General features: G+C 34.2%; 2 protein-coding genes across 2 annotated transcripts in view; one reads left to right on the top strand and one right to left on the bottom strand.

Moving 5' to 3' along the window:
* The window catches only part of LOC135835687 (Kv channel-interacting protein 2), a 123,278-nt gene that overhangs the window by 58,167 nt on the left and 40,044 nt on the right, over positions 1-25,067 (bottom strand). The window lies entirely within an intron of this gene.
* On the top strand, positions 10,143-12,304 carry LOC135835684 (uncharacterized). Its single transcript, XM_065350066.1, has 2 exons — positions 10,143-10,351; positions 11,002-12,304. Exons 1-2 carry the CDS (start codon positions 10,286-10,288, stop codon positions 11,932-11,934), a joined length of 999 nt encoding a protein of 332 aa, XP_065206138.1. The 5' UTR covers positions 10,143-10,285; the 3' UTR covers positions 11,935-12,304.

The raw sequence follows: 25,067 nt of genomic DNA, 5'->3' as shown, positions 1-25,067 counted from the left end.
ACAGAAGCAGAAATTGATTCAAGGTACCGAAAATTTCATTTTCATTTGCTTTCGAGGTGCTCAACTCAAAAATCTGCTTTTCAGTCAATTCACTTTCCAAATATTTTTGCATATTTTCTTGAAATTTTAAATCTGGTTGAGAAATTACACATCACATCAGATGTTGGTTGGAATTTGTAGAAGCTACGAGATTTTGACGTGAGGAAGCAAATCCCCCCCTCCCCCAAGGTCAATTTTACATGAGCATAATCTTTTAATTTCAAAATTACAAGAATTCAATTCATGAAAAATAAAACCACAGGATGCACCATTGCACCTAACCAATTCAAGAATTTCTCATCTAAAATGAAACAACTAAAAGAAATCGAACGAAAAAACTTTTCAAAAAAATCATCTACTTATACTTACCTAAATTTAATTTTCCAATATTCGTGCCTCGATGACATTCAGTCGAATTTTTTTATTACAAGAAATCCGCGCAAAATATATTAATTTTTAACGAATAAAAGTCGCCAAACTAGTAGCTTTAAAAAGGCAATTAACCATGTGAAAAACACTCAAACTTTTTTCACGGAAGAATTCGCATAAATGATTAAAAATTCAAAGAGACTCCGACAAAAGCATATAAAACGGGTTAATCACCGTTAACGGTGTGTACCTTTTGCGAGTAATACCTACCTACGTTTATTAAAAAGCTACAAGGACAAGTTTACTTGATCGTAAAACCGTAATAGTTTTTTACACAAATGAAATTCACCGCATGTTCGGGGTTGTTTTCAAGAGATTACCTTTATGCGACAGAAATCACTGTTCCGTTTCTTTTTCCGCCCTTTTTTTTTTCTCATTCAGGAAAATGAAAAACAAAGAGAAAGCATAGCAGGGCAAGAATATCAAATTTCTTGCGTTCAGCTTCGCGAAATTACGTCAAAATTTCTCAGATAAAAATAATCCAGAAGAATTGAACGTATACTAGATGTGTATCTTGGTCATGGGAAGTTCATCCTACGTATTTTTCTTATCTTATCAACTCTTACAAAGCTTCAATAGTTAATTTTGCTTCGGAGAAATTCGCTTTAAAAAACTTACTTTTTATTGGAATATTCCTTAGAAACCCTTTAATGTGACGATGTCTTTACTAACCTGAAACAAACAAAATGAAAATCACGTCGTTAGAAATAAATCACCAAACGTAAGATAAAATACCTAATAATAAAATTTCCTCATTTCAATGATTTTCTAATTTTAAAATTTCAGCTCGATTACTTCCATTGAATAAAAACATTCCAACAAGACCAATTCTTTGCCACTTAAATCTCCATTTATGAAAAGTATCTCATTCGCGCGGAAAATTTTCGACAATTTGCGAGATTTAATTCTGCAAAACGAATTTTAACCCAGAAAAAGGATTATTAGACGACATTCGTTCGAAGCAGAGTCTCTAAGGCTGCGTTGCATGTACGCCATATTTTGCAGGATAAAATTAAAAACAAATATTTGGCATTTCGGCGTACTTAACGTAGGTATGATTAGTACGTAGTCTTGTAATTTATTCTAGAATTTAAGGGCGTAGCTAAGCTCGTGATTCAAGATATCGAGAATCTTATATCGTTTCGTACTGCCTTTGGAGGAATAATATAGCGATATTACCAGCACGATAACTTACCTACTTATTTACCGCAGATATGTATATGAGGTGATACAGAGAGGTAAGGGAGAGGTGGCGAAGTTAGGCGGCTTATTCGACATTTTTGAATAAAAATCGTTACGAGTTGGCTTTCTTGAACGCGAGTGTGTCGCATAAGTTGCATACAATTTCACTCGACGGCGGCGTATGGCACAAATGTTGAACGAAGAAGGCAAGGGGTACTATTATAGTCAACTCATATAACTTTTACGCCTGAAAATTACTATACAGTCAATTTAACGGCATGAACGTCGAGTAAATCGCATACGCTTGATCATTTTAGCAAGTTATTTAGCCTATATAGTATAGCAGGAAGAAAGCAGTAGGGTAAAAAAAAAAGAACCATAGTTTCGCATTTCTATTTGAGTAGCAAAGTAATGAGAAAAACGTCTGCTAGATTTTTAAGAACGCACAACTCGTGCGAGACACTCGAGAGTGAAACTTTACCCTTTAAAAGAAAAATAACGAAATTCCCATATATTTTAAAAGGACAGTGTTTCGAAGCGTTAGTAAATGTCACTGATAGTGTACGTGACACAAATAATGTCCGCAAGATTGAATAGTAAGTTTAAGGAGCTGCTTTGGCGTTTTCTTGAGGGGAAAGAATCCTTTTACATGTCGCCGATGAAACGAAAATCTCTGTAAATAAAACTGGTTCTGATTATATCGCCAGATAAAAGGATTATATAGGTTTTTGACTGTTCTTTTCCAAAATCTAAAAGGGTAACTAAGCTCGTTGTATATCATCGCTACGACAAATTCAACCATCGTGAGGATATTCGGGAAATAGCTTTCGTTAAATTATAAAATGTTGCCGAGACTTGATAGCTGATATCTGATAAGAGTCGCGATTTAGTGATTTATTACGATAAAAAGAGACCGAGATGTAAAATGTCAACGAGAACACGTTTCGGGCTTATGCAGCTTTCTGGTCGAATATTCGTTTAAAGCTATGGTGTACTAGAAATTGTGTAAAAAGTTGAACTTTGACGCTTTTCTGCAATTTTCAAGAGAAATTTCGAAGGTAGGTATGTGAGAATGGATCATTTCGGTCGTCGGTTCATAAAAAAAAAAGTACCAGCCGGAATTTTCGTCAAATACCTACTAAAGATATATTACCAAAAGCGAATTTTATTACCAGAAGTAAAACCCCCAACAGCACTGGTAAAAATCGATTTCTACCAATTTGCAGAAACTGATATTTTGATTTGACCCAAAATATGTACGGGAAGCATTGGTCTATCCACATGAATTTTTTCGAAATTTCTCTCCAGGTGGGTCATCTTCAAAAACCCAAAAAACTCTTCAAAATGTGTTTTTTAAGTCATAATTGCACCGCCAATTTCAAAAATACTCGTAGTGAAGTTCTGAAGCTTTGCACGTGAACCTTGAAAAACTGTAGGAGATGCAAAAATTCTTCTAAAAGCTGATTTTGGGCCCATGGACACCTCTCCACCCAATTTTGGGTCTGAAAAATGTTGGCAATATGGGTGTCGTTTTCATATAAATCGAACACCCTGAACACGAATATGAAGTTGGATTTACAGTTGAACCCTTCCAAGGGCCCCATTTGGGGGGTACAGTGTCCCAAAATTGAGTTTTCAGCAAAAAGCGGGTTATTTTAGTGCTTGGGTACAAAATACACAAAAAAGAAATGATTTTACATGTATCAAAATACGTATGACATTTCCCGAAAAAAGTGTTTTTTCGTCATTGTGGACAAGGGAGGTGAGGTGGGGGACAAATTTGTGGGTCTACAATTTTTTTATAGAGGTACCCAACAATGTTCAATCAAAAAATCAAAAATCCGAGAACAGGGGCATTTCACCTATCTTATCTGGGAATACCCTTTAAAATGCAATTCAGAAAGAAAGTTTTGAAAATTTTCATGTTAATTTCAAGATCTCTTCTCCCAAATTTAAGGACAGCTTCTGTCTGGCTTCCCATGATCGTCCATCTTTCTGTCTGTCCTATCAAGGTCACTGACCTGTGTGTCTGGACTCTCAAGGTCACCAACCTACCTATCTAGCCTATTAAGGTCGTTTGTCTGAGTGTCTGGCTCCATCTGTCTGGCCTCTCGAGGTTGTCAACGAGTCTGGCTGGCTTTCCAAGGTCATCGTCAGTCAGTCAGTCTGTCTGTCTGTCTGGTCTCCTAAGGTCATTGACACATCTGTCTGGCTTCCCTAGGTCGTCTGTCCATAAACCTGATCTCTTGAGATGATCGATCCATCAGTACAACAACCCAAAGGTCATATGTCTGCCCATTTAGCCTCTTAAGGTCACTGACATATCCGTCCAGTCTCGCATGGTCTGTCTGTCTGGCCTCTCAAGGTTGTCTATGTGCCTAACTAACTGGCTTCCAAAGGTCGTTTATTTGCTTATCTGCCCTCTAAAGGTCATTTACCCATCTGTCTCTCTTCTCAAGGTCGTCTGTCTGTCTATCTGACCTCTCACGGTCATCGACTCGTTTATCTAGCCTCTTAGAGTACTCTGATCAATCTGTCTCGCCTCTATAATGGCCATCTGTCTGGCCTCTCGAGATCGTCTGTGTATCTGTCTGACTTCCCAAGGTCAACTGCCTACATTTCTGTCTTCTCAAGGTCACTGATGCATGTGTCTGGACTCTCAAGGTCACTGACCTATCTGTCTAGCCTCCCGAGGTTGTCTGTCTGTGTGTCTGGTCTCAAAGTCATTGACCCGTTTGTCTGTCTTCTCGAGGTCACCTGTGTTTTCAATAGTCAGCGGTCGCGCCGATAGGCTGACAATTGATAAGGGAGGGGGGAGTCAACTCGAGCATAAAACGGATTTTCAGATTTTTATTTCTGTTAAATTTTTGATCAATTAAGATTTTCTGAACTTTAATACGCTCAATAGTGTTGTAAATTTCACAAAAAAATCTGAAGGTTTTATAAATTTTAAAAAATTCAAATTTTCGTTCTCGTTCACTTTTGAAGAGGCCAAGTTACTCTTGCCAGATCATACCTTAAATCTACAAGCTCCATTGTAATAATATGTGTTCTGAAAGGTAAACATTGCATGACACCTTTAGTTGTTCCATTTTATCGCGATTTTTAGAGCAGCGTACTAAGTACAAAATGTATTTTTGAGAGTTACTATCTGAAAACGACCCTTTTTACTGTTTACTGTTAAAATATATCGTACTTATACTCGTACCATTAAAAGTACACGATAAGAGAAATCCTACTCCAAAGCACCATAAAAAAAACGCCTAGGCTTTGGTCCGATTCACTTTTTGGCATTTTGGCTACTCGGACGATTTTTACTCGCTTATCATCGTAAATACCATACGATGGGTGTGAGTAAGTAAGTTGAACGCGTACGAGCACATGAAGCCAATGGAGAGGTGAAAGGGGGCGAAGATGCCTTGAACTTAAAGCCACGGTTGCGATGACACAGAGAAAGATGGTGGACGTCGGAATAGCAGCAGAAAAGTAAATGATACAAAAAAGGCCGACCTGTATAGTTGGGCGTTGGGCGCGAGTGGGAAATAAAACACATGTCCGGTTAAATGTAAGATTTTATTGCTCATATTACATTCGAAATAAAAACCATAAAAGCGCGCTCCGTTGCCAATGTCTAAAACAAAAGCTCTCTTCGGTCTATACATGTATAAAGTAATAAAGACGTACACACGATGAAAAGGCGACCGACGACGTAACGTGCTGAACGGGGCAGACAGCGCGGGTACATCGAAGAAGTTATATCTTTTCATTACCATGTATAGTTCATTTAAGAGAGAACGAGCCTCGAAGGGCGGAATAAAGAAGGTCGCATAAAAATCTATTAATGCGACATTAATACGAAGTGTAACAGATACCCAGGTGCGGAGACGGACGAGGGGGTGGCGCGTTATGACAAAAAAGCTCATCAAGCTCGAGCTAATGTAAGCGTAAAAACTTAATAAAACTGTCGAATGAAAAATTACAAAATTTTTACGCTGATCTGGCGAAAAACTTTTATACGGCGATTTGTTTAATACTGAAATAGGCTGGAAAATTTTTCCATCTTGTCATTCTACGGACTATACGTAAACGTAGTACTCAAAGTATAGCCTATATAATATAAGTTTGTGCGAAAGTTTTTTCTATATTGTCAGCGTTGTGTTCAGCTTCTCTCGGTGTCTCTGTCTTTGTCGCACTCCAACATCCAATTTCCATGCTTTCTACAATAAAAAGGATTAATGTCGGAGACGAAGACGACCCCAAAAAAGAAAACGCAACAAAGCTGCAGCATATACTACACATATCCTACAGATAAAATCAAGAATTCCGTAAACGAAGAAGACAAATGTTATAAAAACTTATTACAGCGTAAAAACACAGAGACGTTCGACAAATCCACAAATATATCGCTTGATTTGCTCGTGCACACGTGAAATGAACGCGAAAAACAAAGATTATCAACAAGTTACATATTTCAATCAAACAGACAAATGGATTTCTTCTTCTCGCTTCATCTTGCCTTTATTCCTTTCTTCATTCCCATCTTTAGTTTCGCGTATTGTCGAATCTCAATGTATTCAGATTTGAACAGAAGGGAGAAAAAACAACGAACGAACGGCAATGCATACAGTAGTCGTTAATTCGCTAGAACATTGGAATTAGCTCATAAAAACCAGCTGCGCCAAGTGCAAAGTTGATATTTTAGGTGTTTTTATTCTTTCTTTATTCTAACGTTCATTTCTAGGCGAATTTATTTCTCAATTACCTCGAAAGTTTCTATCTATTTTCTTAGTCTGGTTTTTTTCATCTAAAACATCGTTCTGAGAGCTGAACAAATTGCATCAACTTATAAGAATCATATGCAAGTGTAACGTTCGTTGGTACTAAGGGAGAGTGGAGCATAATGCAAAATTGCTATTTCTGTGACTACATTCGTGGACGATAAATTTTTAGTTACACTTTGATATGAAAGTAAAACTCTGAATAATTTGAATCATCTGTGATATTTTTTTTCAGGTAGGTATGTAGCTTACCTACTTATAAAAATAAAATATTGAAAAAATCAGTTTTTACGAGTTCTCTCATTCACGTCCACAGTCATTGAAACACGGTGTAGGTGATGGATAAAGTACCAACATCTAATTAGCTACAAAACGTTTTATTAACGATTAAATTTACGCAGGTAACAAATTAAATGCTTGGCATTGAGTTGAAAAATACGAAAAAAAATTACGACGCGAATTTTTTTTCTATTTTTGAACTGAACAAAGCTGAATTGAAATAACATACAAAAATACATCACCAGCCCAGATTTCAGGTGATAATGCGGATTTTTCGATTTTTGGTGAATTTTTAAAATCAAAGGCCAGAAATGCAAAAAAATTAACATTACAAAAAATTGACCCGGAAACCTGAAATTTGATAAGCAGTACCTTCTTATCGATCTTCGAAATCGATTAGAAACGATTTTGAATTACTGTTTTGAGCAGTTCTGGAACCTTTAGTATAGATTTTTGAAAGTTTAAACTTCATGTATAAACATTTACTCAAAGAAGTAGGAAAAAATAAAGTTTACTTTATACCCATATTGCAACATGCTGAGTTTACTGGAGGCGGTTTCAAGCCATTCTGGGGCCTCCAGTCACATTTGGAAAATTCCAGATTTACAAAAAATCCATAGGTAAATCTGCCAAAATTAAATTTACGAGATTGGAGCTTGTTAATGATTTACTTGACCGATTTTTGCTGATTCGGGACCGTATATTTTCACAGCGATTTTATTATTTGATCAAATTAAAAAAAATTAATGTAGGTACCACACCGTTTCAAGAAAAAAATCTATTTTTGACATAGCCGAGTCACCTATAAATGGTCTCAAGACATTTTGAAGCCTCAAACACCTTTTTGGAATCTACAGTTATCGAAAAAACGCATTAAAATCTATTCAACTTAACTTTAGCATTGTGACCAACTTGACCAATTACAAGTTATTTTTCAAGATTAGTTTCTGCGAATTATTGGAACCTTCTACGTATTTTTCGTGCGATTTTATCATCAGAAATTTTGAAAGTGTAAGGTTCTGAAGCGGCAAAATGCAATTTTAAAAAATTTTTAAAGGGAAAATTTCAATTTCGAGGCTAACGTATTAAAAACGTTGCTATTTTTGAGTTCAGTACAAAGTTTTAATCCACTTTAACAGGTATACCATACCTAAAAAAATATAGTTATTGTCTCGATCGCGATAATTTGACAAAAAATTTCATTTTTATGAAAAAATTCAGTTTTAGAACCAAAATGTAAAAATGATTGTTATTTTAAAATTCAACGATAAATTTTAACCCATTTTGATAGGTCGAATGGGCATCTTATTCAAAATGGTTGAAATGTGTACTTTCTGGGTAAACGTGAATTCACGCAAGTTCAAAATTACATCGAGCCCGCCCAATGTCCGAACCAATTTTCGAAAATAAGGTCACGTTGAACACATAATACTTGAGACTAGGTATTTATTTTTATGGTGGTTTTTATTCTGCGAGTCAGCTGTATTGTGCATTTATAACGTAACTACCTGGTTTTTTAAAAAAATGGTTAAAATTCATCAAACAGTGCACTTGAAGTGCAATAAAGGACAATTGTACTTATAAGGAGCCCGATAGTTTGAATGTATACTTCAGGTTCAAAAGTGATTTATTGTTTTCGAATAAAAAAAATACAAAGAAAGTTGAAAATTTTCTCTAATAAATAGAAGCAACTTTTTTCTAATTTTTCAAATTTCCAAAAATTCGCCAAAAATTTAAAAATGAACTTCAGCGTATAAAATTTTGTTTGCGAGGTTTTTGAAACTGCTCTTTCAATTTTTTTAGTCCGGCATATGACAATAGGAGTAATTGCACCCCCTCCCCCGCCGATCCTCCGGGACAACTTTTTTCTTAAAGGGGACATCCTAAGGAACATTTTAAAGCAAACTTGCCCAAAAAAAAGTTGGCCTTACTTACAAACTGGCGGCCATATTGATTGACAGGTCAACAGAAATTGCAGATTTTGCGTTTCAACATAGGACTTGCACGAATTCAAACCTTACAAAGGTAGATCGAAAGATCAAGCAAAAATACATCACCTGTAAAATTTTCAAGAGCTAAAGTGCGTTTTTCGATTTTTGGTGAATTTTTGAAAATCCAATTTTGGCCAAAAATGAGGGAAAAATCAAAATTTTACCAAATTGATCAAGAGAGCTGAAATTTGGGATATACCCTATTTTCGACATGCCAAATCGATTGGAAACGGTTTCAACCCGTTTTAAGCAGTTCTGGAGCCTCCAGCAGATTTTTGAATCTCGAAATTCCCACAAAATTCCATAAAATTGGAGTTGTAAAGCTGAAATTTATTCTAAAAACTAATTTCAATACGCTACGAAGTACTGCAGGTGAATTTCAAGTCGTTTTGGAGCCTCCAGCGACTTTTTGAAAATTCCTGAAGCCTCCAGCAGATTTTTGAAACTTTAAATTTTCACAAAATTTCATCAATGGAGATGGAAAGCTGAAATTTACTCTACACGTACACTCCAATTTTAACACCCTCTGAAGACGACTTCAGATGGGTTCAAGTCATTTTAGAGCCTCCAGCGAATTTTTTGAAAATTACTGGAGCCTCCAGTAGATTTTTCACGTGCCAGTTTAAGTGGTTCTGGTTTCTTCATTAAGAAATTCTATCTCAAACAGGTGAAACAGGAAAGGAATCGAATCTTGAATTTTAGTTTCCGTTTTAAATTTCAATTCGTGGTCTCAAAACGAACAAGTTGGTTTTAATTCAATGAAATGCAGAATATAATGTATGTACTTAGTGTAAAAAACGGTGAAAAAACTTCGAATTTAAATGAGATCATTTACTCATATTTTTATGGAAATATTTCAGAAAAATGTGAAGATCTTTGGCAGCAAAAAATTCAACTTAAAAGGAAAGATACTCGTAGCTTCAGTATGACAAAAGTGGTGAATATACCGTCAGAAAAATTTAAAAATGTGGTCTAATTTGATAACTGTGTAGATGCAGCTTCATCTTTTTCACAGCTAACAATGAGAAGCTCAACATTTTTTCAGAGAGGTTTTGCTTCGTCGAAATTTTCGCAGGATTTTTGAGAATTACAAATTTTTCACAAGAAGGGTCCTAACTTATTTTTTAAAACTTCATCAATTTGACTTTTACCAAACATACAATAGAGACATCAGTCACTCAAACAGTAATAAGTATAGGTAATTTGATTCATATACTCGCTACTTCCTAAAACTCTCATAACCTAGATCTACTTCACACCCCCAAAAAAAAACATGGCACATGTGCAAATACTCTTCTACAGGTCTTTAACTTTCAACTGACAAAAACTACTGATCTACTAATCGTTCATAGAACCTACACTCCTGCAGCTCACTCTGCTGTAAAAATTCACTTTCGGTACATGTACCTATAATAAAAAAATAATACCCGAACGCAAACAATGAATTAACTACGTACGTAATCGGTACAGTTTTTTTTTTCGAATAACAGCGAGCGTCGCATACGTTATTAACACAAGTTTCTGTACCAACTGTTGACTTGCTTTGGTTCGTTGTGAACGTTGAAATTTGCGGTGATATCGAGCATTATGGCGTTTCTAAAAAGTATAATATTGGTGGTTTTTTGCATTGGATGGGTAAAAGCTGTCCAGTATGTAAGTAAATGTTTCCTTTTACCTATATCTTTGGTTTATTTTGAGTGAAAAGACCATATACAATATACATATGATGCCTTAAAGATTTCTATTAGAAATTTGAGGCACGCGCTCATCGAAGAGATGTGCGTATGCCTACTATAACTAGGTACCTACATACCTACAATACAAATATAGTACATACATCGTTGACGTCTGTAGACATAGGTTTATTTACCAATACACCTAATGAATTACATGCCTAATTACAAAGTATTCGACTTTCGAGTATATTCTATCACATTTTCTCAAGTACTGTGATGTAAGCATAGAATTTTCTCCAACAATTTTTCTCTGCTAATGAATGATGAAATTCGTAGCTAAAATTTCCTATTAATTAAATAATGCGGTTAAGCCTTCTACAGTGCATATTTTATTAGCGCAAATTAAAAAAAGAAAAAACAACAATTTTTCAACTCCTGAGGAAATTTAATACGTTCGAAGAAATCAATCTTCATAGAAACGATCCACGTTCAAGGCCGTCTCTTTATACGGATATTACTAAATTCGATTCGTTCTATAGCAGTGACGACGACGACGGTGCTATGCGCGATTCTAACAATTTGAAAACAATGGGCCTATATTTAACGAGTATTTCAATATGTTTGCAGGATTTCGACGCTGAATTCAACAGAATCTTCCACCAAATTAGGAATTCGTTTGAGAATGCATGGAAGTGGATGAACACGGCAGCTGACAGAAGTTTTATACGTATAAATGAGATATTCAGGGCGAGGAAACCTGTAGAGCTAGGTCGTCTTCATAAATATCAAGACGTTATACCACCAAATAATACTCCAACGAGCCTAGAAAATGCACCGATTCAAGCGGAAAGCCCAAATACTCAAAATTCATCCGCAATTGGAACACCTAAGTCACAACCATCATCATCTGTAGAACAACTCGGCTCCCCGATTATTCCTCCAGAATCGGTCAGTCTTAAAAAAACTGAAGATAATTCGAAAATACCTCCAAATAATACCGTAGAGGTACCTCAACAACCAATGAACTCATCGGAACCTCAGAGTAACGACTCTCAAGCAAAACAACCCAACGAAGACCAAGTTCACTCTGAGATACAACCACCTACGAAATTACCAGAACCTCACAGTGATGATGTTTCTTCAGCCAAAGAGTCCACTATGGATGAAGTTCACCCTGAGACGCAAACAGAAGCTGTAATTCCATTAAAGGAAGAACCAACGAAGAGTAAAATGGAATTATCGTTGGTTCAAGATGTTGGAACCGGAGATTCCCAAGCCACTGAGAATCAACCCGAATCTGATATGAAAATAACCGAGGATGAGAAAGAAATGCCGATTTTGATAACCGATCGACCAGAACGTATTGAATTGGAGACGAAAAGAGTATTACCATCCATTTACGACCAACAAAATATCATAATTTTATTCCTATTCTTTTTAATTATTCTTATGAGTATTTATTTCTTTTTATTAGATCGAACTCGTAGTTGCCCTACTATTGTTATACAAAGAGATCTGTGTGGTAATTTAAAACCGACCATGGATCTTTATAAGAAATAAGTTTACTATTTGTTTTATCATCTCTCTATTTTTATTGTAAGTACCTATTTTATTACCTATTTATTATGTTTCGAAAATTTTCATACTTGACTAAATAAGCCTATAAGTATCTATCATTAGTGTATTCTACTAAAACAAGAAAGCTTATTATTAAATTCATTAAACTAACGATGTATTGTTACATAATAATTATTGTCTAGTTATTAAGAGAAATAGTACGAAGGTAGTCTATTTTTGACGACGAAATATCAATACTGTTAGGTATTAATTCAAGTCTTCAGAAATTTTAGGAATATAAAATTAAGAGACTCTTATGATTATTCAAGTTTTTTCTTTGTTTTGATTTTTGCAATAAAAGTTGTACTTTATACATGTTAGTAGATATGCCAAAATCATTTCAAAAAATCATTTTTTTTTCAACTCTAGTAGAATTAGTTCATCTGGAAAATTGAGCTAGAAAGCTGAATTTTGGTACATTGGTCGTTTTTTATGCCCTGATCAAGAATCTGAGGTGTCCGGTGCAGTGTGAGCGTTCCCCTAAATTGTGAATTTTAGTTCTCAAAATTCAGTTTTTGATATTTTTCTCCTCTAATATCGATCCTATCGCAAAACGGTGAAATGATTTTAATTTACAGAAAATTTCTTGCAAAATGGGGGGGGGGGCATGTTTGTTCAAAGAGGTGGGGTTTGTTTAAAGTGATTGTAATTGCTTGAAAATCGTTTGCCATACTAATATTAAACCGAGAAATGCTATTTTGGACTTTGGAATCATCCCCTCCTCTTTACCCTCATGATGTCATTACTTTCACAGAAAACTTTCAATCAAAAAATTGACACCAGATCCTTGATCAGGGCATAAAAGTAGACCAGTGAAAAAAAAATTCATCTTTCTAGGTCAATTTTTCAGATGCTCAAGTAGTTGATTCTACTCGACTATTTCAGGTTGGAAAAAAACGAATGAACTGGATCAAGAAGCTTCGAGAATTTTCAAATGCGATGAAAAATTTTATTTTTTTCCAAATTGGAATGCCCATTTTGCACACAATTTTTAATTTTGACATTTAAGTTTAGTTTATACGAGTAGCTCAGACTTTTTACTTTCTTCAAATGAAAATTTGTTAAAATTTGCACAAAAAAAAACTTGACTGGGAAAATTTTACTCATGAAGATTAATGCCTATAATTACCAAGGACAACGCAGAAAGAAAACTTTGAAATTATAGCACAAATAATATTTTAGGTTTTCATCAAGGATACAGAAAAGAAAAGTTTTGTACACAAATGAAATTATGGAATTTTACACGAGGTGAAACTGAAATCTAAATGGCTTGATTCCTTTACATGGGTAAGTATGCAGCCAAAGTGACGCCATGTTATTGTAGTTGCATGGGGATTAAACTGCAGGAGCACGAAACTCAACAATTCAAAATTTTCATAACTTTTTTTTTATTTTTGAAATAGGTACCTACCTAAATAAAAATGGTAAAAGGAGAAATTTGATGGCATCTACTGGGGTACATTACTCTATAAGAAAAGTAACATACTATTTCTTCTGGTCCAAAAAAAAAAAAAAAAAAAAAAAAGGTTCTAAAGAGAAGAAAATTTTTTTAAGTGTTTTGAAAATTTCACAAAATATTTTTTTAGTGTTTATCGGTATTAGAACAAAAAAAAACCTTTTCAGCTCTACATTTTTCCTATGACGATACCAATAAATCTTATTGCACGAGCTTTTTGTCGGCTAAAATCATCCCTCTCCCCCCGCCAAACCAACATAACTTCGATCCGCCTCTGCTCAGGACAATATTCTCTGCATTTTTTTAAAAACGAAATCCTCGTTGTCAGTGTTTTTTTTTTGGTAAAACGTAAAAAAATTGTCTAAAATCTTGAAAAAAAAACAACTTCCAGAGCGAGAAGGTGATACTGAACCAACCTCACTGTGAAAATCCCAAAGTAATTTTTCAATTGACCCTCAAAATTCATCCACTGAATTGACGAGTTCGTTCAAAAAAAATCACCAACCTTATAATTATTCCAATCGAATTTTGTATTTAAAATTTAATTTTGTGACTGTAGATTGTTCGCCAAATTGAGTCAAAGTTCAAAAATCATTTTTTGAAATTATTCCCCCGTAAAAACGTTGGCTATGCAGTTCATTAAGTAAACAAATTCGGTCAAAATTTGTATTTTTAAAATTTGAAAAAATTAACAAAAATTTTTTTCATCACCTTAAACCCAGCCTTTCAATTATCATGCACTTAAAAACTTTCAGGCATCGAAGGACTAATGAACAAAGCATTGCAATATTTCAGAAACCGTATATCTACGTAAATTTCTACAGTATGGCAATCAACTAGGAATACGCAGTGGTGTACTTGTAACCGAGTAATTGGCCAAGCAAAAGAAGTGTTCACAAATCAAAAATTTGTTAGACTGGTAAACTCCTTTCTTCAATTAGGTGCAGATACGCTCTAAAGATTTCCCCAGCGGATTAAAAATAATACTACAAATACCTAGAAACTTTTATCCGATATTTTTTTGCCTTTTTTTCAGCTCTTTTTTTTAGTACCACGTTACCTACTTATTCGACGAACGATAATATAGCAGGCTTATGCGGTTTCATTTTGTAGCGACCGTATTTTTCCAATTCCATCCTCTATTTCGTCAGTGTCATGGTGCGACTGTTATCGCCTTCTTTACGTCTTCATACGTTATAACAACATCGTACCTCCACCTATCTACCTGCCAACTGACAACCGCCCTTTGCAATTGTTGGCTAGAAAATCAATTTTTATCATTCTTATTCGTCGAAGTTTTCTTCACTTCGTCGTATTCTTTTTCATTCCTTCACAGTGAAGCGAGAAAAAGGAAATTTTCAAACAAATTATTCTCTTCTTTTAAAACACTCGATAAAATTTAACATTTCCAATAGTTATTCCTAACTATCGATTTGATTGCTACGTACTATTATAGTATACGTAGATACGAATGTTTGAAGGAGGAAAAAAAATATCAACGAATTCTTTCGTACACAAAAAAAAGCATATGTAAGCGTCACCAAAGAAGATAGTATTTTTATGTCCGTAAAACAAATAGCGTGTTCCTTTGATATTCGTTTTTTTTTTTTCTGCTTCGCAGTTTCACAAAACTGTAGATTTTTCTCTGAACTTTGTGTATATGTCGATGTAAACGCGTGCCTTTTTTTTCAGCATTTCTCCCCATTTAAAAGGTACAAAACGTGTAAAAGGAGTGGCAGATGCGAGTGTACGTATTTTACGTAGATATAAACGCGAAACGACGCGACGACGAGTGAAATTCAAAAACGAAACTGTATGCGTTTTTACTCGCTAGTTTCTCTTGCCTGGATGAAGAGGGCTTTTTCGCTCTCATTGCTTCTCTGTCTTTCGTTACATTTTACATTACATGCGGAAACTATGAAATGACAAAATCTTTTGTTCGAGTATTAAAACAATCGTAAAAGAGGGAAGACGACGTTATGAATACGTCATGAAAATAAAGTCATAATGTCTAAAAGATATAAAAATGGCGAATATTAAAATCACTAACGACTCTATATATTTTAACTTTACGCGAGTTAATGTGAATGGGTAATATTTCTTTTTAAGAACACTATTATTATGTGATGCGGATTCTTCTCTTTGCGATTTATATACACATCAATCGGCCTATGTGTGTGTATGGTTTTTACGTATAGTACTTCGTACATTTGCTCTGAAACGGTGAACCCAGAAAATTCACGACGACGACGATGTGACTACTTTAAATATGGTTTCCGGTGGCTGATGTGCAGCTGTAATGGAAAGATTTTTGCATCTGAATATGTCTCGGGCGTTTTCCAAATGCATATGAAATGCGAATCTTGGTAAAGTTATTCCAATAATAGTTGGGAAAAGCTAGTACATAGTATACACAATGCTACGCTATGGAAACAGGATGGATTTTTTTTTTTTACAGTCAACTAGAGATTCCTTTAGAATGTCAGTTTACTGGAATATTATCAAAATGGAAGAAATATCGATGTGAATTGTCGTACAAGGGAAATATTTGTAGAGATATAAAGGTAAGTACAGTCTGATTCGAAAAGGATGGAATTAGAGTTAGTTCAAGAGTCAAGACCTTAAATTGGGTAGAGGAGTTTTACCGATCGAAATATTTTAAACAGGGTGTTCTAAATTAGCATTAGGTATTAGGGAACGTCATGAAGTGTTCCCCAGAGATTTGGATGGAAAGTGGTCTCAATGGTGGTCCTTAGCCCAAGTAGTTAGGTACCACACTATTAAAATTTTGGCTGTCAGTTTTGAGCTTAGCTCCAACAGTAAAATTTTGAATTTTAAAATTTTCAAAAACCGCTACCCCGACGCTCAGGTTTTTTCCACGGCGTTGTGGTGGGAAAACTTTGACGCACGCGCTGGACCAAGAAGCGTGTTTTATTTCATCTTTCAACTAAATTTTTCAGATTATTCAATTTCTTTATTTTAAATGAAAATTTGAATAATCCTTGGAAGATGTAATATGAAAAATCTAGTTGCATGGGAAAACGAAAAAAGTCCCTTGTGCAAGCGCGTATGTCAGAATTTTCCCACGACAACGCCGTGGAAAAAACCTGAGCTTCGGGGTAGTGATTTTTGAAAATTTTACTGTGGAAGCTAAACTCAAATCTGAAAGCTAAAATTTTAATGATGTGGTACTTGGGTCAAGGGTTACCACTGAGACCGCTTTCCATCCAAATCTGCGAGGGACACTTCATGAGGTTCCCTATAGTTATGTAGAACTAACTATCTGCTTAAGTGATGATGCTGTTTCATTTCGGCGAGGGAGCCACTAAGAATCTTACCATAAATTTCAATATGTACCTACTTATCTTTTGCAAGTAAAGATTTTTTTTGTTTTTTCATCACTTTTTAAATGTTTTAAATGTTTTTTGGAATTTTTGAAATATTTTGAGTGAATTTTTTGTAAATTTTAAGAATGTTTTCCTTATTTTGAGACAATTTTTATAATTTTATTGTCATCAATGAAGTTGTAATAATAATTGATTTTTTAAAATACTTCTTCGCAATTTTCACCATTTTATACCAGTTTTTGAGGATTTTTAGTAAACTGTGTCATTGTTTTTCTCATTTTAAAAATAAATGTTATTATTTTTTACTATTTATTTAATGTTTCAAACTAGATACTCTTTGCAATTTTCACAATTTTTTTCATTTTCTGAATTTTTTGCAAATTTTAACAAAGTTTTTTTACATTTAACCTATTATTATGCTTTTTTACCATTTCTTCAACATTATCAATAATTTTTCACAATCTTAACAATTTTTCATGAATTTTTCAATTTTTCGTACATTTGAACATTTCTAATTTTTTTTGAACAATTTTTCACATTTTACTTACTCATTTTTCGTTGATGTTTCAAATTTTTTACAATTCAAACAGTAGGTATTCTTCTCATTTGTTCAAGATTTTACTTTTTTGTATTGGCTATTTTGAACATTTTCACACATTTTCGTGACAAAAACTACCCAATTGACAAAATCGCAAGCGTTTTGCTAGCGGAACCTCGCGTTATCCTCGCTGACTCGCGTTTATCTGGCGGATTTCTCGCGATTTCCAGCTAGTAACATTCCTTCCTCTCGCAAATCAAGCAGTTTACTAGCGAATGTAAGCTAGCGTTTTAGATGCTCGCAAAAAGCGAGCTATCATCTCGCGCATTTGACCTAGTTTGAAAATGGTTAGATTTGCTCGTTATAGATGCTCGCAAAATGCGAGCGATCATCTCGCGCACTTCAGCCAGTTCATTTTACATAAAACTGATCTATCTTTACGCTAGAATTTTGCTAGCATAAATGTAGTGTGTCTCTTTGGTGTAAATAAGCACGCATCTCAGTGCTGCCACGGGTGGTTATTCGTAAATATGGCTACACTGATATAGGCGGATTGAAACGCGAAGTCCGTTACTCTACTTTTGTTGCCTTCGGTTCGCTATTCTGGCGGGGATCAGTCTCAGTCAGTAAGTCGTGCTCGTAGTTTGGAATACGTATGTTGTCATGTGATTTTGTTGTGTTATTTTGTTAATCTAACGTTTCGTGTTTCGTCATTCGTGGTAGTTTCAGACATCAAGTGCAAGTGCTCACCACCAGTACAAGGTATGTAATGTTGTATGTATAATATTACTATTGTAATTACTAATTTATATATTTTGTGTCTGAATGTCTCTTGTCCCTGTGTCTGTTGGCTCGCGTATGTGCATATGTGTGTGTGTGTGTGTAAGTACATACATATATGCGCGTGTGCATGTGCATGAGCGCGCGCCAGACCAGACAACGAGTTTCATTTCAACGGTCGGATGGTTTAAACGAAACGAAGAAATAACGGACTAGATCGATTATGAAAATTCGTTAAAGTTAACGAATTCGTTAACTCGCATATTTTTCCTGTGACCTTTCGTTAACTGTTCGTTAAGCCATGTTAAGTTTACGTGAGAAAATATCTCTCGTTAAGTTAACGAATAGTTAACGAATTCGTTAACTTTAACGAATTTTCATAATAGATACCCAGCATGCCTCCGTGTGATTTTTATGATTTCACGTATTTCAAACAAATACTTAATATGTGCTAAATAAAGCACTGGCATTTTCGGCTGTACATTTCATTTCTAACTTGTACATAAATTATAGCTGCACACTCCATTTCGATGTTATGAATTAGGTATAAATTAGATTTACCTATATTCAAGTTTGCGTAAATTCATCAATTTATTATTAAATAATTCTGTCCTTGTCTTGAGATTACTAATGAGATGAGATGATATAATATGATATGATATGATAATTAAGTATGCAGTTGGAAAAAAAAGAGTCAGAATGGGATTATTTGAATGGTGAACGATTCCAAGGAATAAATACGCGCATGGGCGTCACATATTTTTACAAACCACAAGATTCCCAGTACTTACGAGAATCAATAGAAAAATTGGAAATTTTTTATACATATTAAACCACCATGTTTGAAAATATGAAATTATTCCCTGTTTTCATATTCTTATTCGATGTTTTTGGTTCTGACTTGCCTAAAAAAATCAAGGTGTCGAACTTAGAATTTTCAATTTTTCTCCAGAATTTGAACAAATTTTGTAGAAAAGGGCTCATTTGTCGACTTCCTTAGATTTTGAATTACACGTTTTTGAAAGCTTTTGCCCGGGCTAATTTTCCCTCATAAAAAACGTTTTGTGCAAATTCAAAAAATGTTCAAAGTTTGAATCAGGAAAATAAACTGCTCTCTCTATTAAGAATGTTTTTGTTTCAACTTCTCAAAATATGATTGAATTTTTGAAAACTTTTGGCCTCGCTTCACTCGAACTTGTTTGCTTTTCTTTTTCAAGTTTGAATTTTTTGTTCAATAATCATCATTCAAATTTTAAACGTTTGAAACAAAAATAACGAACTTCTTCATTACCTAAGTATATCACACAAGAAAACATCGTTTTCAAACTTCTCGAAACACTAATTTTCGGGGCATTTTCCCACGTTTCGCTCGGGTCCATTTACTTTTCTTTTTTCAATTTTAAATTTTCTAAAGAAAAACATCATTTAAATTTTAAAATTTTGAAGCAAAATAATCAACTTTTTATGAGAACTCATCACATAAAAAAACGTCGTTTTTGGTACCTCTTGAAATACTAATTTTCGAGAGTTTTTGCCATCACTACGCTCGGGCTAGTTTGCTTTTCTCTTTTTTTGAATTTTTCTAAAAAAAATCATTCGAATACCATCGTTTTTATGCCTCTCGGAATACTGATTTCTGAGAGCTTTTGCTCTCGCTTCGCTCAAGCACATTCGCTTTACTTTTACAAATCAAGAAAAATCATAATTCAAATTTCGGAATTTTGAAACAAAATGATAAACTTTTTATAAGTGACTCGTTACTCATAAAACATCGTTTTTTATACCTCCAGAGATCTTTTGTCCTCGCTTCGTTCGGGTTCGTTTGCTTTTCTTTTTTAATTTTGGAATTTTCAAAACAAAAAAAATATCATTCGAATTCTATCGTTTTTATGCCTCCTGGAATACTACTTTTTGAGAGCTTTTGCCCTTTCTATGCTCGGAGCCATTTGCTTTTCTTTTTCCATTTTCAATTTTTCAACTGAAAATAACTATGAATTTTAAAATTTTGAAGCAAATAATAATACCAACGAAATATTTACGATCGAAATTGAAGAATTCGAGTTGAATTTGATTTTAAACGAACATGATGTGACAAAAAATAAAACGAAAAATTGAAGTGAAACGTTATATTTTTGGTGTCTATTTGCTTAAATAAAATCATAGGGTGTTTGAAAACATCAGAAAAGCACACGTTTTTTTACAAAAATTTGGCCAAAAACTTGAATGTGAATTTTGGCGACCCCCCCCCACCCGGAAAAATTCCATAAGTGTTCGAAAACTGACCTGCCGAAAGTCTTACTTAAGTCCTACTTTTTCATTTCAAAATTTTGTTAGACACCCTGAAAATGCTCAAACACCTTTCGCATTCAACTTTGAATTACTTACGTTCAAAAAAATTGTGCCATAGTTTTTGAAAATTTGAAATTATTTGGTGTTGTTGATGTTTTTGTTTGGCGTTTTCTTCTCTGCCGCCTCCCCCCAACAAAAAAATATTGCTCGAGCAGCTTTTGAATTTAACCTTGAATTAAGTACGTGTAAAAAAAATTGTGAAAAAAATGAATTTTTTTCTTGGATTCTACATTATAATAGACTTACGCATCGAAAAGAAAGTTTTTAAAAATGTTCTTGATGTCATTACTAAAATTACTTTTTTCGGCACAGAAAGTAATAGGAGCTTCATTACTCTGTTTAGTACATACAAGTATGCAGTAGCAGCTAAAATGGAACGAAAGAACGTGTATATTGACGAAGGCCGAATTGTAGGCAAAAGCTCATTCTACAGAAATATAGCTAAATTGAATGTGAGTTTGTGAACTTTCTACTTGAATTAGTTTACCATTTGAAAACAACTCGAGTCACACTTTTCAAATTTTACAGGAGAACGTAAATGATGATCGAAATTCTGTCAATGCCGACTCTGATTATTCGTGTTCTTCTGATCATAACAATTCCACGCCAGTTCAAAATGAAAGTCTCGACGCTTCTGCTTGTAACAATTCTACACAGACTCAGAATGAAAATCCCGACTCTTCTGATGACGATTTTTCTCATAGCCAACCAGATCAGGTGTTTCCCACTGAAAATGAACACTGGTACCAAAATTGCTGTTCTGATTCTTCTAATACAAGTTATTGTTCAACTGAAAATAATTCTCCTCGCCATATTGAATCTACGAATAATTTAATGGAAAGTACTAATGCGTCTGCTAAACCATTTGGGTTCTTCAATTTGAGCTGCTCGCAGAAAAATCCGTATGATGAGTTGAAATTTCAGCTCCTCAAGTGGGGACACGAGAATAAGATAACAAGGGAGTGCGGAAACCAGATTTTAAAAATCGTAAAACAGATCCAATTTTCAGATGTACTGGAGAAATTACCTACTGACTTTCGAACGGTTATGGCAGTTCCGTTGAACAAAGAAACGTCTCCCACTATAATTTCTAAATGTGGCGGTCAATACATCTATTTTGGAATTGAAAATTTCTTAAATACGGTTGGAGGGCAACCTTACTTTGATCCCACCAGTTCTGCTTTAAAACTAAGCATAAACGTTGACGGTCTCCCTATAAGTAAAAGCTCAACCAAACAATTTTGGCCTATTTTAGGTAGTTTTGGTCAATGCAAAGTTTTTATTATTGCCTTATTTCTCGGAACAAGTAAACCAGATAATGCCAATGATTTCTTAAATGACTTTGTTGCTGAAACCAATACGTTGATTAAAAACGGTGTTAATATTAAAGGAAAACTATATGAATTCGACCTAGAAAAGGTCATCGCGGATGCGCCTGCAAAGTCATTCGTTTTCAATTTGAAAAGTCATGTGGGCTATAACAGCTGTGTCAAGTGTACCGTAGTAGGCAAGAGAAAGCACCATCGAATTTTTTTTCCAGAGAAAGGAGAGCCACGTGATAAAAACCACTTCATTAAAAATCAAAATGAAGTCGATTTAAGTGACGAAGAAAACGATCATGCTGTTGATGTTAATGATGATGATGATGATGGCGATTTTTGCAAAGAGACATCCATCGTGACCTCTATAGAGGATCTAGATCTTCCAATGGCTTTACCATTCGATTATATGCATAGTATATGCTTGGGCTCAACAAAAAAATTGATTGAATTCTGGAGTACCAATAAACATAAACCAATCAAGCGCATACTAGACAAAAAAGTCATAAAGAAAATTGACGAAAAAATCGACGAATTGAAAAAGTATACTCCAGTTGAGTTTAACCGAAAGCCTAGATCATTTCACGATATTGGAAGATGGAAAGCTACAGAGCTACGCCAATTTATTTTATATACTGGCCCTAGTGTTCTGAAAAATTTATTACCTAAAAAATATTATCAACATTTCTTACGTCTACATTATTGCACAAGAGTTCTCTGTATGAAATCAATCATGACTCCAGAGGTTTTGGATTATGTTGAAGTATGCCTTGAAAAATTTATAACCAAATTCGTGAAACTGTATGATGAATCATTGGTCAACCACAACATTCATAGTTTATTTCATATATTATCAGACTGTCGAAAATTCTTGAATCTGGACAACTTTAGTGCATTTAAGTACGAAAATTTCTTGAAATGGATTAAAGAAACGCTGAAAAGTGGTAATAGACCACTAGAACAAGTTAAAAACCGTTATTTACAAAGTTTATACATCAGAAGCAAGAATATCGATGTAGATACGAATGATAGTAGTGAATTTCAGCTACTGAAAAAGTTCAATGAAGGCATTTCCGAACAGGGTGAGCCCTTCGAGCAATTTCGCCAGTTGAAACTAAAAGATTCGATTTTCCAGACTAATAACATCAAAAATTCTGTGTGTCTCACTTTCGATGGCACTATTGTTAAAATTGAGTCGATCACTAGATTTTCAAATGGCACCATCGAAGTTCAGGGAAGACAATTCAAAGAAATCTCAGACTATTATACGACGCCATGCGATTCATCACCGATTGGAATATATTTAGCTGGAAAATTAAGCCGCCGGACTTGTAGCATGGATCCTCGTGAGATCAGCAACAAATGTTATGTCATACCAGAAACAGCATCACCTCCAACTTTCTATGTAGCCTCTCTCGTTCACCAGGTACTTGACCATATTTTTTAGGTCAATATTAACTTCTTGCTTTTCACTACTCATGAACATTTGTGTCATACAGGAAAAAAATTTTATGCTCGAAAACTGCTATGAATTCCTTTAGGTATTTAAAGGGGGGATGGGAGAAGAGCTACCTGATTTTTTAATGGGGAAGGGGTGACGCCTAGTGCAGGGATTGTACTCGGTTACTTTTTAAGTACTTATAACCAAGTTACTAAAGTTACTTTTTCCGAGTTTTTTCACAAATTTCCTTTTTTTTTTCTTCAAAATTTTACTCAGAACTCTTTTCTTGTCATCAAAAATAATGCTGTTTTACGTTTCAGGAATTGTGAATTTTGAAAGGCTTTCGCCCTCCCTTCGCTCGGGCTTTTACTCATATTTTTACGAATACATAACAAATAGGTATATGTCATTTTCTGAAAACTTTTAAAATTTGAAAATTTTGAAGCTACGAAAATCAATGTCTTGCATAAAAAATGAGGTTGTTTTATGTTTCGAATCCTAAAATGGAAAAATCAACTCGACAAATCCCAAAAACATAATACAATCAATAAAAAAATTCAAATGCATTGTTTCCTCGGCATTTTTGTTTCTAACTTTTGTTTTAAAAATGGTTCGAACTATATCTGACGAATTATTTGGAAAAATCTTGTTTGGGGGGAGGGGGATGAGTCTAGAGTAAAAATTTGGAAGAATCTAGCGTGAACAGTTGGGAGGATTTCGGTCCCCCCTTCATCACACCTCTGAAAATAATGTGTAATATTTTGTATGGATTAAAGTTTTTCGGTCACCTCACCTCTTTTTACATTGAAATTTTTTTTAGTCACTTTTTTGGATACTTTTTGGTTACTTTTTCCAGATTTTTTGATTACTAAAGTTACTTTTTTTGAGAAAAATTTGAGTACAATCCCTGCTAGTGTATGCAAATTTAGATGACTGAAGCAGTGTTCTCGTTTTGAAAAATAATAGGTTATTTGCTTCCAGAATTATAAATTTTTGAAAACATATGCCTTTGCCTCTTTGAGGCTGTTTATTTTCCTTTTTTGCAAAATTGACCTGTCTAAATATCTGTAAAAATGTTCAAATAAGTAATTAAAGAGAACAAAAATAAACTCCTCTCTTAAAAAAAATTATTTAATTTCTGAAATTAGATGTGTAATTAATAATCTTGTAATAAAAACACCCAGAACAAAAAAATTTGATTCTAAAATTTTAAAGCCAAAACAGGGTATCTACCAGATAGTGAAAGTAGTGAAAAAGTAGTGATTTTAAAAATGGGTAGTTGAAGTAGTGAAAAAGTGGTAAATTTCGTCAAAAAAGTAGAAAAAGAATTCAAACGCGCCACAAAAACCTTCAAATCATTGAGAAAAAAGTACATTTTTGATGAAATTGACAACTTGTTTTTTTTTTTTTTAATAATTTTGCTAGAATCGAAACATTTTTTCGTACATTGCTAATTTTTTTCCAATTTCAATTTTTTTTAAATTTTCACACGAAAAATTTGATTTTATACATTTTTTTGTACGTGAAGGCCTGAAGGGAGGGGGGACGGTCAAGTGGAGAGCTTTCTGAAAATATGGTTGAAAAAAGTAGTGAAAAAAAAGTGGAAAGTAGTGATATTTTCACAAAAATTCTGTTAAATATACCTACCGTGCAAAACAAACTTCTCGCATTGAAAAAAAATCATTTTTATGCCTCAAAATACAAATTTTCCAAAACTTTAGCTTTCATTCTATTGGATCTTGTTTGCTTAATTTTTAAACATCAAAGCTTTGAAAAAATTGAATAAAATAAAATAAAATATGTATTATTGAAGCTTTCAAAAATTTTAAAAAGGAAGATGAGAATT

The sequence above is a fragment of the Planococcus citri genome, chromosome 2 (assembly GCF_950023065.1).
Source record: "Planococcus citri chromosome 2, ihPlaCitr1.1, whole genome shotgun sequence".
NCBI lineage: Eukaryota > Metazoa > Arthropoda > Insecta > Hemiptera > Pseudococcidae > Planococcus > Planococcus citri.
The sequence above is the reverse complement of the archived record's forward strand: the minus strand, read 5'-3'. Positions and strand labels throughout refer to the sequence as shown.

Coding starts and splice junctions, on each gene's coding strand:
- LOC135835684 (XM_065350066.1), top strand. CDS start 10,286: ATGGCGTTTCTAAAAAGTATAATATTGGTGGTTTTTTGCATTGGATGG. Junction 10,352..11,001: donor GGGTAAAAGCTGTCCAGTAT/GTAAGTAAATGT, acceptor ATATGTTTGCAG/GATTTCGACGCTGAATTCAA.